Source organism: Condylostylus longicornis, unplaced genomic scaffold (assembly GCF_029603195.1).
Source record: "Condylostylus longicornis isolate FDR11 unplaced genomic scaffold, ASM2960319v2 ptg000055l, whole genome shotgun sequence".
Taxonomy (NCBI): Eukaryota; Metazoa; Arthropoda; class Insecta; order Diptera; family Dolichopodidae; genus Condylostylus; species Condylostylus longicornis.
This window is the reverse complement of record NW_026578024.1, coordinates 1811939-1831593: the sequence shown is the minus strand read 5'-3', so window position 1 is coordinate 1831593 and position 19655 is coordinate 1811939. Positions and strand designations below refer to the sequence as shown.

The 19655-nt window shown below is 24.2% G+C and overlaps 1 protein-coding gene across 7 annotated transcripts in view; it reads left to right on the top strand.

Moving 5' to 3' along the window:
• LOC129612068 (tropomodulin) overlaps positions 1 to 19655 on the top strand; it is a 99873-nt gene that overhangs the window by 21263 nt on the left and 58955 nt on the right. Inside the window, exon 1 of one of the 7 annotated variants that reach the window (XM_055525527.1) lies at positions 7986 to 8185. The exons of the other annotated variants lie outside the window; for them this stretch is intronic. Coding sequence (XP_055381502.1) covers positions 8171 to 8185 — 15 coding nt within the window. The 5' untranslated portion in view covers positions 7986 to 8170. Of the gene's footprint in view, positions 1 to 7985; positions 8186 to 19655 lie in introns of those variants that run through there. 7 annotated transcript variants of the gene reach the window in all.

Here is a 19655-nt window from a genome sequence, read left to right as displayed (position 1 = left end):
TCAAATAAAAAAGTCTTTAGTTTACATTAAGAAAATATTTAAACATTGGAATTGAAGAGAAAAAAAAATTTTTAAACCCACGTTTTATTTTCAGTTTCAATTTTTAGTAAGAAATAACAGCATATTGAACTCATTTTTTATAACTGATCGTACTCAGTTGTACTTAACAGCATTTTTTATGAGATTAAGAAAATTTCGCAACATAAATTTCGCTTATGTCATATTAAAATTCTAATTTTAATCATTTTTTGAGTGCCTTTCAACCGTTTTCTTACATTCTAAAAATATGATGTTGTTCATATTGTGCTTCCGTATATTTGGAAGAGATGTTAAAATAAGAGAATTGCAAGTATTAGTTAGACACAAAAGAGAAGAGTTGTTAAAAGTATTAATTACGCACATTTATTTCAGTAAATCACTTCGCGTTTTTTTTTAAATTAAATTAAAATGTACTGTAGTTTGATTGATTCTGTCTTACCTTACAGTACAACGGTGTGGAGTGGTTGAACAGTAAATAAGAGGCTACAAATCTCCTAAAATAAAGTTTTGGAAAATATATTTGGCCTCTAATATTCGACTTCATATAATTTCATATCCTTCTAAATGATATATATAATTTTCACACTAGCATAATTTTTACACCAGATTTAGAAACAATGTTCATATTTGTGGAGTTGGTAATACCCTGTCTTCTCCAATAAGTTTCGATTGCTGGTTCAAGGTTGTTGTTTAATAGCTTATCAGGAGTATTAAGTAAATTCAGAGTTAGATTTTTTTTAATTAGGATCTTTCATCTTGTCACTAATTTGCTTAAGCTCAATTGTATATACTTACATTTTACAATGAGTGTATACTTTGGGATTTATTGATGATGGCATTTTTATTATATAAGTGCTATACGTTTATTTTATATTATTGCACTTACGGCATACATATTTCCTTAATTATATCCTAGTTTTTACTTATTTTACACATTTTTTAGTTTCTCGCAACGCCTTGGGCGAAGAAACCATTGTATATTTGTACTGTACATGTTGTTAGCTAATAAATGATTTATTAATAAAAAAACAAAAAATTACCTTCATATACAAAACGTAGTTACACTTACAAACAAATTTTAATTACGCCGAAGTAGTTTACCCATTTAAAAGAAACGGTGGAAAGAACTATTATCGGATGTAAGTTATTGGACTGAAACCAATCAATTTTACATGTTTATTTTTTTTAAATCTTATCCAAATTGTACACTCAATTAACATAATTTGTCATAAATTTAAAAAAGTAGTCTACAAAATATACCCAAGCACATGGACAAAACTTTAAAAATAAATAATTTTCATCCTTTTTTTCTGCACTGATTCATATCAATAATCAATAACATGTATAAGTACGAAATAGCAAAAAAACATTTATATGAAATGATGTGAATAAAAAAAAACTCGCACGCGAATTTTTTGCACAATTGTTCAAAAAAAATTTTCTTTTTAAATTTTGGCAATGTTTGTGACAAAATAAAATCCTTTCAGACCGTTTCCATCACAAGCATTATGAGCACATGTAACAAATTTATATTTTTATTTGAGTATATGTGCAATTGTAGACGCAAAAATATTTTCCTATACAAGAATAGTTTAGTAATTTTCATTTTTTTTTTGCAATTTAAAACTTTTATTTCGAAAAATAATGTCAATCAATGTCATTTAAATTATTTATTTACATTAATATAATGCGTTTACACTCGGATGTAAGGATGCTTTATATACGCTTTTATGCGACGTTCTACATTCATTGTAAATTACAAAATATTTTTTAATTTTTCTATACGATGTAACTGTATAGAACAAACAAAAATTCAATTAAATTGAATCTGTAAACGCAATCAATCAATCAAAAACAGAAAACCATGAAATGCATTTAAAATTTTGTATTGAATGGATGATGACTTAATGGAAAATTATTATTTTATTGAAATATTTACTGAGTTTGGCGGTAAAAAGGTGTTGGCAGTCATACCCCAATAAAATGTGCAGACTATGTTGTTATGTTCCAGGCTTACAATAATTTTTTTGCTGCCTTCTTTTTAAATTTTACATAAATAACTCATTTAAGAATGACTGACTGCTTTACAGTTTAAAGCCATTTATGATGATTAAGTAATTCTTGTAAAATTCTCATTCCTAGAAAGACGTCACAATTTTTCATGAAAAATCTTTGTACTCGTATTTAGGGGATTTTTATTAGAAACTTATTGAAAGAGAATATTTTTTATAATTTTATTAATTTTTAATTTTATTTGGGAAGTGGTTTTTCTAATGACACTCTAAATGATTTCAGTCTTAGAGAAAATTAATTAAAATGGGTCTTTAGAAAAAAAAATCTTTTAACCTTAATAAACTTAATAATTTTTTAATATTCAATTTTTTCCCCCCTTCAACTTCATTTTAAATATTTTTTATTGTTTTTGTTGTTTTTTATATTATTATTTTCTTTTTACCTAAAGCTTATATTGAAATTTTATAACGATAAGAACAAAATTTGTTATATAAAATTTATAAGATCCATTAAAGTAAATAAAAAAACTTTTTTCTTGGTTCAGTCTTACCGGAAGGCATTCTGATTTGTATATTTGTGTTGAAAGTAAAATTGTAGTAAAAATTCTGGGTTAACTTTTGAAAATCATTTCTCGATCTATAACTATCGCGGCTTTTCTTAAAGGTGTGCATTCGACATACATTGTGTTTTCAATTTTGATGCGTTAAGCATCGAATGTTTATCAGATTAAATCAAATTTATTAATCAGCTCATTCGATTCAACTTTTTAATTTTAAACCACAATAACTGGAATAGTTGCGGTTTTTCTTAACATTCCAGCTTGCATACCTTCCTCTTGTAGATTCATAACAAAAAATATATTCGGTATCATGCGAACATAGTCCCTATTTTACTATAACGATGCCAAGCGGTACATTTGCCTTCACGTCTGAGTGAAAGTCAACTAAAATTTCAGTTTTCACAAAACTTTTTACAATAATTCTTGACTGGATGGCTTCTCTAAAATTTATGCCTCTTATATGAAACGGAGCTTTTCACTAACTTTAAACTAAATTTTATTTTAAATTTTTATAAAGAACAACAAAAAAAAAAGCAAAGCAAAAAAAAATTAAAAACTGCTTTTTGCCTCCTAATTCAATAAAATAAAAAAAGAAGAAAAATAAATATTTTTGCCTATACAATTTTAAATAACATTAAAATTCAAACATTGTCATGGAGTCAAAGTCAGGGATGTAAAAACAAAAACTTAAAAATTTCAATAAGAAAATTTTCATGAAAATTTAATTTTCATTCAATTCTCTTAAACTTTGTCTGTAAATGTAAATTTAGACATTGTCCAAGGTAAAAGACAGTTTTTCTCTTGTTTTTCAGTTTTTACTTTTTATTTTTGCAAAAAAAAAGAAAAACAACAAAATGAATTTTTTGTTTTCATGGTCATAAATTATGAACGGAAAATCCGTTGCCAATATTTTTACGCAGGTAAAATACACATTTTCTGTTAAAAAAAAATAATAAAAAAAAATTGGTAGAAATTTTTACAAAAAGAAAGAGAAAGAAATTCATTTTTAACGCACACACAAGCACACAGAGACTAATTGCTCTTAATGGGCTTTTTGACAAGTAAAATGTCATTATTCGAATTCCTTTTAAGAATTTTTTTTTTAAATAAATTTTTAATTTTCTTTTTGAATTAAAGTTGTTTTAGAAAAAAAGTCTTATTTATTACTCTCCGCAGTTTCATAAGCTTATTTAAAAAAGAATTATCCAAAAAAATTAAAGCAAATAAAAATGGCGGTTATTTGTATTATATTATAATTAAAATCCCATAAAATTATTTCCATGCAGTAAAATGTTACCATATAACTTTGTCAAAATTTATAAGATCCTCTTCCGAGCTTCTAACAAAAAAATTCCGAAATAAGCATTCCTATGGCGTTTACTGTCGAGGATGATTGCTTTTTGCTATTGCACGTGGACGAGGTGACAGAAGATGGTTCGCTCATTATGAAGTAAAGCTCGATTAAATTTTAATTATAGATTATAATGATTTTCATTACTGCAGTTTCAGTTATTAAAGGGAAAAACATCCGAGTTTTAGAATTTTTTTGTCGCTTGTGTAACAATATATCATAGCTCATACATTGCAAATTTCTGCTTTATTCTTACAGTTCCCATATGTCCGGTTAAGATGACGACTAACGAGATGATGGCAGTTTAGATTTTATAGACACTAATAAAACTTAACGTATAACAGTTATGCAATTGAAACTTTATATATTTAATAAATTTATATAACATCAATTGTCATATGAAAGAACTTTGTTTGCATGGTATAATCCAAACCCAAATTATGACGGCGAAGCACATTAAGCAAAAATAGATTATGTTCTTGCACTTCGATTTTGCTTGGATGTAGAGAATTTTTATGACATTTAATAACTTTCGAATTTACCGAGATTCACACCGAATTTTCCTCTGCAGTGTACTCTAAGTTTTAATATGTTCGAAATAAGTGTTTATAGTATACAAAAACCTTAAATTCTGATTTTTTTTAATCAGACTAATAAGTTCAGTTTATAATTTACTTCTTAATTAAAAAAGCGTTGGTAACACTGAATGAATGAGCCAATAAAGTTATTTAAATTAAGCACTTTACAATATTCACATTATTAAAATTATGTCTAGATCAATTTAGAAAAAATGGCGTTCATTCAATAACACTAACATTTGAATAATAATCCTTAAAAATAAATTTTTACATTTTAATTATATTTTATTAAAAAAAAAAGAAAAAGAAAATTTTTCCTTAAACTTTAACAATGACTTTATATATAAAATAAATAACAAAATAAATTCTTTAAAATCAAAACTTTATAGCATAGTTAGGTGGTCGAAATTTTCGACGGAATAGCGAACATTTGAGTATCATAAAAATGTCAGTGATAAAGCCTTGATTTTTATTTTTTCTGCTTTGCAATTTTTTCTTCCTAATATTTTTCTTCATGTACATAAATACATAATAATAAATTAGTTATTTTTAATTAATTTAAAATTAAATAATTTATTAAAAAATTATTTGACCCGCTCACACTTTTAATGAAATTTAGATTTCCTGTAAGATTTTTCTGATGCCAAACAGGAAGAGTTTTGTAAAAAAATTTGTCATCATTAATTTTTTTGTTTATTCTAAATTTATACAATGTGTACTTAGTAAAATTAATATTAATAAATAAATGTGTTGATATTTTGTAAGAGTTTTTCAAATATTATGACTTTGTAGACAAATTTCTGATAATATTTTATGATGTTTAACTTGGTCAACATAAAAATGGCATGTAATAGAATTCTAGTCGTTGTTTTATTTATTAAAAACATATGCTCAATAATTGTTGAAAATTATTAAAATAAAGAGAAAAAAATAATGAGAAAAAAAAACAGTTCAACTAAAAAATGTGACTACCTTAAAAATGCCACTATTTTAGGTATGTTATTAGGCTTAAGAATCGAATAATAGCCAAAAACGAGATTTATAAAATCCGTACTTAAAATGTTTCATGTGATGAATAAATGTTATCGCAACGATGCACATAGGCTTCTCCATAAGGAGTATCAATCCAAACTGAGTCGATTTGACCTTTACGAATATTTAGAATCACGTGCAAAGTGTGAAAGATACAAAAAGTTTTTAATACTCTATTCATAACTTCGTAACTAAATAAAATAAATTGATCACATCTCGAATAATATACATACATGTGTATATAATTTAAAATTATGAAAAATTTGAGTTTAAAATGAAAGTCTAAACTGCTAAATTCAATTTAATAACTTGTGACCACAGAACTGCTCTAAAAATTACTGGAATGTTCACAAAATAAAATGAAGTTTTTTAAATAATTAAAATGACAACTGCAATTCTCATTCGAATGAATGAAAAAAAAATTTAATCTACATTTATGAATGAATGTGCATACTTACTTGGAACAATCAAAATGAAATTTAGGCTGCGACGCAAGAATTATCAAATACTTAAATTAGCTGTGCCTGAATTTTTTAATTTTTCTCCTGTTATAATTTTCTTTGAATGTTTACGTTATTGCTTTTTCAATGAAACCATAAAAATCCCACAATAACGCCTTATTTCGACAATGTACCAATTTATAATTTTTAATATTTTTTTTCGTTTGTTTTCTATATAGTTTTTAAAAATTTTCCAAGACTAACCGCAAAGAATATTTTTTTTTATTTTCTTTTAAATGGCAATAAAAATCAATTTTTATTATCGAAATGTAACCATTTTTTGTAATACGAGTAATAAAATCAACTTAATAATTTCATATTTAATTAAACACTTTTTTTTATTACCACAACAATATTATCGTTACAATGTGGTGGGAATCAATTCGAAGACATACCGCATTTCACATTTTAATCCTTTATTTAATTTTTGTTCGTCAATCTTGTGAAATTATGTGAAAACGTCTGAATGAAAAATTTTAAAATAAAAGAAATTTCGGAAATAAAATCTTAAAATTAATCGCAATAATAATCGTTACTATAATATCAAAATAATAAAACTTATATTTGATTGCTATAAAAATAAAATGGATCAACAAAAAAGTTGAATTCTGTATACTATAGGATAGTTTAGATTTTATATTTGATTCAATTTTTTAATAATCATTCTATCCTGAGTTATGATTACCCTGTATCAATTATATTCCTGGCATTTTAATATTAAGAAACTTTGCCGTCGGAATTATACAAACATAGTTCTAACAACAAAAAGTTGTTTTTCATGGAATAAAGTTCTCAACTCTGTCTTTAATTGATAAATTGTGTACAAGTTCAGGACAATTTCAACTTTTTTTCGCTTTTCATCGTTGTGCAGCTATGGGCTTTTTGACCAAATTTTAGTTTAGCGTCGCCCATAAGAATATTTTAAGTTTTGAATTTTTACCATTCTGTGGAAGGTGAATCAAGTATTCTAAGTGAAATTTTCAATTCATAATAACTTCAATTTTTTAATATTTTTTTTTTGTATTATTTTTAAAATGATTTTAAAATCGAATTACAAGTGAATTTTCATTTTTGATTACGACAACTTCCTTTTTGGCATTAATACAAGGACATGCATTGAATAAATTAGTTTAGTGGTTTAGTCAATTGTTGTGCTATATAGTATTCATAAAAAGCTACTATTTGTCAACTTGTATTGTGTCTCTTTCTATTTACAACAATACTATTAAATTAAAGCTTCTTAATTTTAATATGCATCAAAACAATTGAATGGCATCAGACTATGCAACAATTGAATTTTAACAATAAGCACACCAAACCATAGGAAAAATAACAAGAAAAACAAAATATTGAAAATACGAAATGAAATTTCTTTTAAAATAATCGTTTTGTTTATTTTTAATTAAAAACTTTAAAAAAAATTAATTTAAATTAAAAATCTTTTTTTCCGTATTCTTTTTCAGTCTTAACCGAGAAATCGTTGCTATTTATTATAGGTCGAATCTGTAAAAAGAGTTCGATTTGCTGGTTTAGAAAGTTTTTTTATTTCGCAAGGAAAATATAGAAGTATCCTTTTCCCTTTCTTGTGCTTATCAAATAGGAAAACTTCGTTTCTAAAAAAAAATAAATAAAAAGTTAATTGCCGGATTTTCAAAGAAAAAAAAAAGAAAAGTTTTAAATCCTTTTTTTGATTTTTTTTTCTCTAAATTTTATTTGTCCTTATCAGGGTACCAGAAAAAAACAAAAAGGTTTTAAAAAATTTTTAAAAGTGAAAATCATAGAAGATTTTTAAACATTAAAGAAAATTTCCAAAAAATAAGGAAGAAAAATTTTTTTTTTATTTTTTTTTTTTAAATAAGTTTTAGTAAAACAAAAATTATAAAAGAGTGTGTTTTAAGAAACCTTTTAAAGGAAAATATTTTTTGTAATGTGAGATTTAAGAAGAAAATAATTGAGAAATTTTAAGACATTTAAAGAAAGTTTAAGAAATAAATTCGGATATAGTTAGAGATTTAAAATACAAACAAAAAAATCTTAAAATATTAAAGTTAAAATTTAAGAATAAGAAAATAAGGATAGTGAAAAAGGAAAATTAATCATGACAATTCCAGAGGTAAGAATTATTTCCCTTTCCCTTCATACTCTCATTAGCCTTCTAAATCAGAACAATTAATTAAAAGCTCAAATAGCACAAAACAATTTTGAATTCAATTTCAACATTAATGGGGAGTAGACTAACACCATAGGAGAAATTTTGAGAAAAAAACAATTTGTTTTTAAATTTTTAACAAGATTTTTGTATGTACACTTTACAGCAAGTTTTTAATATAATCGCGACCAAATTATATATGTATTTCGAAATCTCTCTACAAGATGTTCATTTAAATTAACCAGTGCAAACAAATTCGCGCCCTTACTGATTGGGGCATAGAAATATTTTTGTTATACCAATCCTCGGTTCGAATATGTGCTACAATTTACAAAATTAAACCGCAATTGAATGGGACACCAAAAATATAGTTGTGGCGAATATCTCCGAAAGATTATGTTGTTTTCATAGGTATAAACAAAAGCAGTTAAACTACTTAAAACTATTTAAATAATTACAAAACGTCATAATGGTGAAAACCAATAAAAAAAAAAAATACATAATCCCAACCATTTACTTGAATGCACTCAAAATATCAAATTATTTCGAAATTTTCCTACCGTGTGGCGCTTTTGGCAAATAGAATTTTGGCAAAACATTACTACAATATTTTTCCAATGTATTTTATAGAGCAGCCAAGAAATTCCGATTCATTATAGTGATTGATTTGTTTTAAATCTTTTATTTATAAATTAAAAAAAATTTATAAATTTTAAAACAAATCTAGCTATGCAATAAGGGAAATGATTTACAAATATAAAATTGAAAATAAACAAAAACATTTTTTAAATTTTTGTCTATTGATCATAAGCGAAAAAAAAAACGCGAATATAAAATGAAAAAATTATAAAAATTTATTAAAAATAAAAAAATATTTTATATAAGTCGGTATGATTACAAAACATTTTGTATTGGTCGCATTCTTCAAGCTTCAACCGCCTCGCAGCTTTTGATTTTGAAAACCAGATTGGTTTATTTAAAATTTGTAAAAGTCCGTATTTTGATTCCGTTTTCGTTACTTGGTTTTTCTACTTCAAATTTTCAAATTTTAAGATTAATTTCAAATATCTGAAATGTTTAAAAAATTATATAAGATTTTCTGTTAGAAAAATAGAAAAATTCCGGTTTCTTTTATGAAATAGAATTAAATAAATGTTTTCACTGAAAAGTTGCGAAGAATTCACGAGAAAGATGAAATTTCCACATATTCACTGCATTTCATATCCTCATGTAGGTTACACTTTGTAAAAATTATTTCGATTTAATGTAATCTACAAGTCTCACCCTGCCTGGTGTTTCTCTTTCAGATTTTATTATTTTCTATAGATTCATTAGAATTTTTTTTTTTAATTCAATTAGCTAATATGAGTGATTTAAAAGCCACATTTATGTCTTTTGTTGATTTTCAGTGTTTCTTGCTTAATTAGCTCTTCTAACAAAATAGCTAATAAAATTTGTCATTTGATTTATGTTATTCCTTTCTGTTTTATTTCAGTATTTTTGACAATTTTATAGTATTCGTAATTTAATTTATCTCTTTTAAGAAAAATATGAATTATTTTTAGTATAAACTTTTAATAATTTTAATAATTTAATTTTTTTTATTTTAAATTTTAAATTTCACGTGTTGCTGACACGAAAATCACGACACATATTTTGTTTCCATTATTTCATTAAAATTCATTAATAAATGAAAAAAAAAAACTTAGTATACTCACCAGATTTACCCTCTTGATTATCCATACTCATTATTATACGTAAATCTTTCTTTGCTCACCTGAGCCAAAAAAAAAAGTATTTATAAAGAATGAAGAATAAAACAAGAACAAAAAACAAAGAACTTATAATTTTTGAATTGAAGAAGAAAAAAAAAATAAACAGAATTGAAGACGTCATAACAATTGTTTTCAGCCACTGGTTGCTTTCTTCATATTTGTGTCACTCTTTGCGAGAAACATTCATTGTTTTGCTTATTTTTAATAATAGATTTTTATAGAATGAAGCTTAGAAAATGAAGTTATGTTCAATTTAGAAGGTCACGGCTCATGTCTCCTGAAGTCTCTTCTGCATTTTATTATGAGAAGACTTGCACAACTTCTTCAAAATTCTTAAATTTCATAGAAAAAATTACTGCTGCATACTTACTAAAGAATCCTCTGTAATAATGTTGTTTGATATTAAAGGCAAGAAATTAAGTAAGCGTTGATCAATCAATAGGCGTTGATCACCACAATTCTAAAAGAGCAAAGCAAATTTTGATAAAAACTTAAAAATTTGTTAAAACTTTTGCAATTTTAGAAATGCAAAATATTGCGGAAGCATTTTTTTACGCATTAATATAAGCAGAAACTATAAGGATTTCTCAAAATAGAACAAGAAAATTTAAAATTACAAGTTCCTGATGTTAATTGAAAATGACTATCTACAACGGACATCCATTAATTTCTGTAAATTTAAATGTAAACAATTGTATTTATAATGCAATTAAGTACATAATATTATATATTGGTAGATGCATTACAATTAATGTTAAAAAATGCACAACCAACATTATATACAAGTACATATGTTATATACTTAGGGAACTTTGTATGCATGTATATCTAAAATAAATTGTCGGTGCCAATTAAATTTAATTGCTAAAATAATTAAAGAAAAATCGTTAATAATTTAAATGACATAATTCAAGCCACCCATATTGCCAAATTTATATGTGTGTGTATGTGGGCAAATTAATTTAAGGAATATATGGCCATTATACGTTTAAATATCGAAAAGCAAATAGGTTTTTTTGTAAAAACTCTACGAAATTATGTATATAAAATGTTAATATTAAAATTTTTAATTTTTATTTTAAAATATTTAGGACATCGTACTCATGTTAATTGGGGATTTGTAACATAGAAAAATTTTCGAATATACGCAAAACCTAAAGAACAGAGTAGCATTAAAAATTGCATTTTGTATGCCTTCAAATTTACTTGTACCAAATGACAATTCAAAATTTTATGTTTATATTATTATTTATATATATGTACATAGTTAATTGTTATTTAATACAAAAATATTATTGTGTTTGAAAACAACAAACTTTTTTAAAATTTTTCCTCTGAAAAAAAATTTTATTTGTCGCTTATAAAATGTGGCATGAAGCCAACATGAATGAAGTCATCAATGAGTATTTTAGATGAGCTACTAAGCTGTTTATATATTTTATTTTTTGTTTTCGATTTTTCTACAAAAAAAAATGTGCAGTATGTAACAATTAACTAAAAAATTTCGTTATTCAAATTTTTAATTATAAGGTGCATTATTACCATATTTATCAATATAAAATTAATTAGTACTTAGATCAATCAGTTGTATGAAATAAAAAATTTTTGTCAAAAGCCACTATCTGAGGACTCAAACTATTTTCTGAAGGAAATATTGTGATTAATAATAGTACAGTGAGTGTAGAAATACATTGTTACCGAAAGCTTTTATTTTCCTGTCTCTAAACACTGTAATGCAACAAAATAGTTTTTACGTCAGATTCATCTAGCTGAAATGTAAATTTATCAATTGAACATACAAAACTGTGGTATTACTGCATTACGGTATACTCAAAATCACTTTGTTTAAAAATCACTTACAGTTCATTTAATTCAGTCTCAAATTTTTATCGAACAAATAAAAATATTATTTTATTAATAAAATTAAAGTGTAATATTAAAAATTTTAAATTGTATTTTTTTTTTTCAGGTAAGATTTTTGAGACGCCACATGCAATTAATCACTATAGAATTTATTTTTAAATAGGAATTTTTATGAAAGGTAATTGTACTTTTTTATGTGCGTATACAAAAGGAATTTTATTGATATAAAATAGATTGTGTGTAATAGAGTAATAAATCTCCTCCTATTCGGGAATTGAAAGTGTAATCAAATCAAATTAAAAATTATTAAAATAATATTGTCTTAATGTTTTTGAACTTTATTTTATTATTTTTTAAGACATAAAATTATTGTTGGAAATGCCGTCGTCACAAATTCTATTTTATTATAAAATTCTGTGAATAGTTTTTCTGTGATCGACCCCCTTTAATCAAATATAAATTTTATAAATACATCATTTTAAGACAAGAAGAGGAATTTTGTCGCAGTTTTTTTCCACATATTTCATCTCCAATTACTTACAATTGATTGCCTTATTCTGCTTGGTTTTTGGAGTTTATTTCTATTTTCACATTTTGTAATATACGACAATATAACTTCGGGTCGTCGATATAAACAAAATTTATTAATATTGAAATTAATGCAATTATTCAATAGTTTACGTTATTCACAATTTACTGATAGCGATGCCAATAATTGGCATGTCGACCATTTTACAAAAACTAAAAAATCTTTATTTTTCATATTTGTAGCACAATATCTAGAGCAATTGAATTTGCTTTTTACTTTCCAATTCAATTATCATTGTCCTTCAGCTAAATTCTGAAAAAAAAAAAGAAAATTAAACTACAAAATAGCACGTTACACCTAATCGCGTACACTTTCTATTTGCATACTTTTATGTAAACATTTTATTTCTATTTTCAAACATTTTGTTTTCTAATTCTCCTTGAAGGTCAAATAAACTTTCCTTTTTGTAGAAATGTATGTTTAAAGTATTCTCCTTCTTAAAGAAAGAAATTAAATGTATAAAATCAAAATAGAAAACTAAACAACGAAAGCATAAAATTAGCCATCACATTTCAAGAACAGATGGCACAAAGGAAGGAATTTTGCTTTGAATTCGTGAAGATTATAATATTTTTGCTCACAACAGTTTCTATGTTTTCCTTCCTGTAGTTTTGTGGTGTTGTTTTACTATTTTCTGTGGTTTGTAATTATTGCAAAAAAAAAGAAGAAAACAAAATCACGCCCGGAAGGGATCTGTTTTTGTAATTTCATTATGCTCTGTTCCGTTCTTAAATTTCTTTAATTATTTTGAATGAAAATTTTCTCCATTATAAATTAAAAATTTTTGCAAAACAAGTGAAATTTTCTGAAATTTTCATCATAAATAATTATTAAGAGTCTTAAATGAAAACATAATATTAAATTTTCTCAGTGTATTGAAATGTTCTCCATTATTTTTATTATCCCTCATATTCACTCTTTAATTTTTCATTTTATCTTCATAAAATTTGAAAATATTCTCAATTTTATTTCCGTTTTTCTTTCTCAATACTTGCTGCTCTAAATCTAATGGTTAAATTCAACTCTAAAAGACTATCGTATTCTCCTGTTTTTGTTCATATTTTCATCTTTTCTTCTTCTTCTTTCTTTAGAGATTTTTATGACAATATGTGTGTAAAAACACTTTTACACCTGATTGCTTAAACAAACCGACCGTTATAAATTAGTTTTAAAGAGAGAGAGGACAAAATAAATTAATTATATTTTAAAAATAAAAATGGAAAATATTTTTTCAATTTGTTTACCTGAACGTTTTTTGTTGTACTTCTTTACATTATAAAAGTTTTTCTCATGTCTCGTTTCACATTTAAATCATAAGTAGTTGTATGTTGTGTTACTCAAAACCTACACATACCAGTTTCCCAATAAAAGATATAGAGAAATAGTAATTGACATATTTTTCTTCTCAACTCCTGAATATAAAGAAAATATTTTTTATTATTTTTATATTTTCGAATGGAAAGAAGCAGTGTTGCCTATTTAAGAGAACAAAACTTTCTAAATTCGAAATATTTTTGTCAATTTCTCTTTTATTATTAGTTTTGTCTATTTAGATTTTTTATAGATATAATTTTAACTGTGATCTTTATACTTGAACAAGGTGATTATAATGATTATAAATATATATATATATATGTATACGTATGTATATATGTATGTTTGTAAGAATATAAATATCTGCATATGTAGTTCTTTTGTTTCAAAAAATATTATTATTTTCAGTTTATTGTTTGAAAATGGAAACCTTGGCATATTTTGAATGATTTACATTTTCTTCAAAGTGAATGAATTTAAAAAAATTTTATTGTACTTTTTGTCTCTGATTATATTTGTACAAATATAATTATATTACTTATATACTTTTATTTATTTATACATACAAATAATATTATCAAAAGAAATTGGATATGTTATGAATGTTTGATTGTGAATTGCATACGATAAATTTTGTATAGAATGTAGAAAATAAAATATTGCGAATTATAATCGAGTAATTGAAAAATTTGTGAAATCGTTTCTAATTAATTCCAAATTTTAATAAAATAAAAAACAATTTCTTGAAAAATTTTATTTTTATTTATAAAGGGTCAATTTTTAATAATAATTAAATAAAAATTTTCAAACTGAATGCAATTTTGTACATAGAATCACGAAAATAAAAGGGAATCCTATGATAATTTTCGTACACATTATTTTAAGAAGTACACTGCTTACGAATCATGCAAATGAACACAGTATTAAACTGAAAATTTGATCTGATCAGCACATAATGGCATTGTGCGTTCTATGAATAATATGATATATGTTCTTCATATCAATAACATTGGAATACATACAAAATAATTTATGTGTCAACAAATTTATGGATAACACAAATTGGATGCGACATTGCAATACATTTCCGATGTTTAGAGATATTTAAATTGCAATAAATTTGAATTGAATTTGGTTAAAAACGAACATTCGTTGTTTTTCTAATATTGCAATGATACAGAGAACCGTAACTTTGTTGAAAATTCTATATTGTGAAATTTATACCTCATGAAACATGAAATAAATAATAAATGTAATAGTAAACATTAAAAAAATTTAAGACTTAAGTACTCTTAATTATGTAAAACAACTGAAAAATTGCAAATTTTAAATTTTTTTGCACATGTCGTTAAATTTTTTTTTGATAATTTCTCTGAAAAAGATTTTTAAAAACCAAAAAACACCCTATATATCTATTTCAACTTGTTCTCATTGATTTAACATAAATATCGGATCATATCACTATAAATATACTAACATACTGGAAAACCAAAATCCCCACTGATTTGATAAATAATTTGTTTTAGAAATCTAAAAATAAACTCTAAGTTTCTTTTTTATTTGAATTTTGAGTATTTTTTTAACATTTAGATTTTTTTTTATTTCAAAGATTTTCAATGTTTAAACATTCAACTGCATATATTCTGTGTGAGTGTTCATAGTGTTAGTAAAATATCTCCATTGTATATGTAATTTAAAAAAGATGAAAATTTAAATTTATCTGTTAAAAATTTTTATTAAAATGCTTTTTATGAAAAATCTTATTAAGAACGTGCATTTTTCTATTCGGAAAGTTAGATTTACGCTTTATGTCTAATTGAAATCGGTATTCTTGTTGCTTTTAAAAGTTACTAAAAATTGAAACAGAATTGCAATTTGGCAGTATAAAAGAAACTTTCAAAGTTATTTATGAAAGATTCTCAATATTTGAATTAATAACTAGAAATTTTATTACTCAACTTGCCAAGATAAATCAAATTACAGCAGCAATTATATACAGGATTGAATTAATTTAATTATTAAAATCAATAGCCATGAACAGCACAAAATGTGCTTTACTAGTCAACAACCAAAATAGTGGCAAACGATTACTTACTTGAAATTTTTACAACTTCTACAATTAAAAATTTGCGGAATTCAATTATATTTTAAATAGAGAAAAATTATTTTACATGCACACTATTATTATAACGTAATATTGTTCATTTATTATGTACATACATACGAGTACATAGATTGCAAACATTAATGTGATTATTCTATTTAAATTTTTAATGTGAGGAATTGAGAAAAATATAAAATCTACTCTCTACAAGTTGTCATTATTCTTTAATCTCTATATGTAATAATTTTAAATTTATATAATTTCATATTTATTCTATATTTCTAAAGTGTAAATCCAAACCTCCTCCACACCTTTTGAAAAAAAATATGAATTTTAAGTATGTTATACACGTATAAATTATAACTTATTGCTGCTAAGTAATAATGGAATAGTTTTCGACATATTTTTGTTCTTAATATTCAAAAGATTTGTGTGAGGAGTTTAAATCAACAATATGTTTCACTTACACCTATTCATTTGCAGTATATTTAGCATGATGAAATTAAAATTTACTTTACTGAAACCGAATACCAAGTCAAGTAGATAATTTCAATACACATACATTAATCTTAATTTCCAACATAGAAATTCATTGTAAATATGTGAAAAACTAAATAAAATTATTTCTCTGAGAATTATTTCGTTGAGAATTTTGTTATTTTAATTGATTTAAAATTATAGCTGTATGAAAATATTTTATAAAATTTTTAAATTATAAAAATATGTGCAAAAGGTTTACCTTGTATTATTGTAATTTTTAATTAAATGCTTTTATAATTAAAATAAAATTTAATTATACGTTTCATTTTGACATACACTACAAAGAGTAACATTTTATATTTTGCTAATTTATTTGGCAAAGGTTCCAAAATGTTCATAAATTTATGAAAATTTTTCAAAAATTAATTTAATCTATATTAAACTAATTTTAAATGCACTTAAAATTTATAATTGAAATTAATTGAATTTGAACGTTCATAACGCATTAAAAAAACTCCATTTACACATAAAATTTAAAACATAGCTATTTATATTATTATTTATTAAAACTGACAGACTATATAGATTATAGGAGATGGAAATATGTAATAGATTATGTTGAAATTAAAGAGTTATCGGAGTCGATTGTATTAGGAATGATAAAAAGTTTGTAATAAATTTTACAAGTGAAACTGTGAAAATCAAGCATATCATTAATATCATTAATATTTCACAAATGTGAATTGAGAATGAGTTAATTTGTAATTGAGAGTTAAGTGAACACAGAATTTTTTTTCAGAAACTAGTTTTAAAAATTTCTAACTAACTCTCAATAGAAGCTCTGCTGTAAAATCTTAAAATAAATCAAGTTTGTAAATACTTTGTATTAAAGTTTTTTATTAATTTTAATAAATTTAGAAAATACAAAAATTTATTACCAAACTTTAGTTTGCCAAATTTTTTAAAACCCATTACTAATATAGACTCCGCAGGTAATGTACAATTTAAGCAAGAAGAAAAAAATCAACTATAATGTTAAAATATTTTAAAAATTTTAAGTGAACAAAAATTATTTAAATTATGCAAATTAAAAACAGATAAATATTAAAAATTTTAACATTTTTCATTTTAAATGTTGCTTTACAACAACCATATATAAAATCTGTAGTAATTTGATGTTCTGCCAAATTTACATTAATTTCAATAAATTTTATATATAACTTCCTTTATATAGAAACAAAACATGAATCATCATACATCTATATAGTTATAACGGGGGTAAGGTGCTAAAATCGAATATCTTTCGAAACTAAAGTCCATGTTTAAAGCATATGTTTTGATACTTTGGTCAGCAACTCAAAGAAATCGGGCGTCAACAACTGGATGTTTACTACGTTCCAAATATACATTTTTGCGTATATTAAGAAAAATCAACCGATTTCATTGGAATTTAATATTTAAATTCGAGGTAATAAAAAAATGAGTCTACTTATAAATTTTTTAGAAAGATCAGGGCTCGGAAACTGATCTGAGGGCTGATTTTACATTATCTACGGAAGGAATTGATGGAATTTTTTCAAATTTAATCTTTGAGTTCCCTTTGCTACTAGAAGTTTCTGACAAACTTTTCGTATAATTCAGGTGGACAAAATAAAACTTTACTAAGAGCCAAATTCATATTTTTCGAGATATGCTAACTAAAAGTTTATTAGTGTCGTTAAAATTGTGAAGAAGTGTTTAAAACGCATTTTAACAATCTTCTTTAATTCATTGCGGTCGGTTATGTGCCGACCAGATCAGATTTTTTTAAATAAAATCAGTACACAATTGCACAGGAACAATAAATTTAAAATGTCCCATAGGTTTAAGTGTATTAAACTTATATGGTTATAACGTCACAATATTTTTTGCATCGCTCGAACTCATAAAAATTATGATTTTATAAAATCACAGTCAGCCCATTGAATTTGAATAATTTATTGCTTTAACAAACGCGAGTTTCCACTAAAATACCCTATACTACACAATAATGTATCACCCCGTACAATATTGTATTCAATTCTACTGGATGCATTAATGCACATAACATAAATTCAAAAATTGTTAAGCGGATTATTTTCTATTGAATATGAAATGCGGAATAAATTAATTTTAATAATTTTTTTCGTTTTGTTGTAAAAATTAATAAATTAATAAAATCTCATAATAAGGAAATTTACACATATGCACATGCATAGTAATAATGCATATTATTTATTGTAAAAATGATTTTTAAAAAAAATTTACAAATTACAAAAATCAAATTTTCATTTTAATTCAAAATTTCAAACGCTTCAATTCTCTAAACAATTTTAAGAAGAAAAATCGGGAGAAAAACAAAAAATTAAAGCGATAATATAAACGGGGTAGGCTACTTGAAACAAAGGAAACAATTTTCCAGTTTCATTTTTGGAAAACTAAAAATTTAAAAAAAAAGAAAGCATTTTTTCACATACACATACACACCACACGTAAGAATATGGCTGTACCCGTTAGCACAGCATAAATTTTTATTGTTATTGTTGTTATTACTGCTGTTGTAGAAGAAAAAAAAAGAAAAAGGAAAAATACTTAAAAATACTTTGAGAAAAAACTCTGGATAATTTTTTTTTCGATTTTTTTTCTTTACTTTTAAAAATTTTAATTATTCTGGCGAGAAGTTAAGCGGACGACCGTGTTCGACGGCTGTATACTCTGTTTGTTCCTGATTTTTTTTCGTTTCTTTTTCGTTTTTTGTTCTATTAATTTTTTTTTGTGATTATTTATTTATTATTTCTCACTTTATTCTTAAAATTTTTCAAACGGGGACGCTTAATTTTTGGTTGGAAAACAGAAAAAAAAATTTTTAAATTGTCCGGTGCGGTAACAGTTCCAAAAGAACTTGTAAAAAATTTTTGAGAACTTTTTCAATATCAAAACGTCTATTTATATATAAGAAGGAAAAAAAAATAAACATAAAAAAATATAATATTTTTTATAAAATAAATTTTCATCTCTTTAAAATTATAAATTATAAAAAAAAAATTTTTCAAATTTTTTATTTTCCAAATTTTAATTTTTTTTTTTTTAATTTCTATATGTGTGTAAAAATATTGGAAGAAACGTTACGTTATCTCGTACACAATTCTTTGAAACAAAATTTTTTAAGAAAATAGAAACTACGAATCGTCGTAGTTGTCGTTTTAAATATTTTATTTTGTTTAATTAGCGGCAAAAACGAAAATTAAGAAATTTTTATTAAAAATTATAACGATATAAAAAAATCAAATC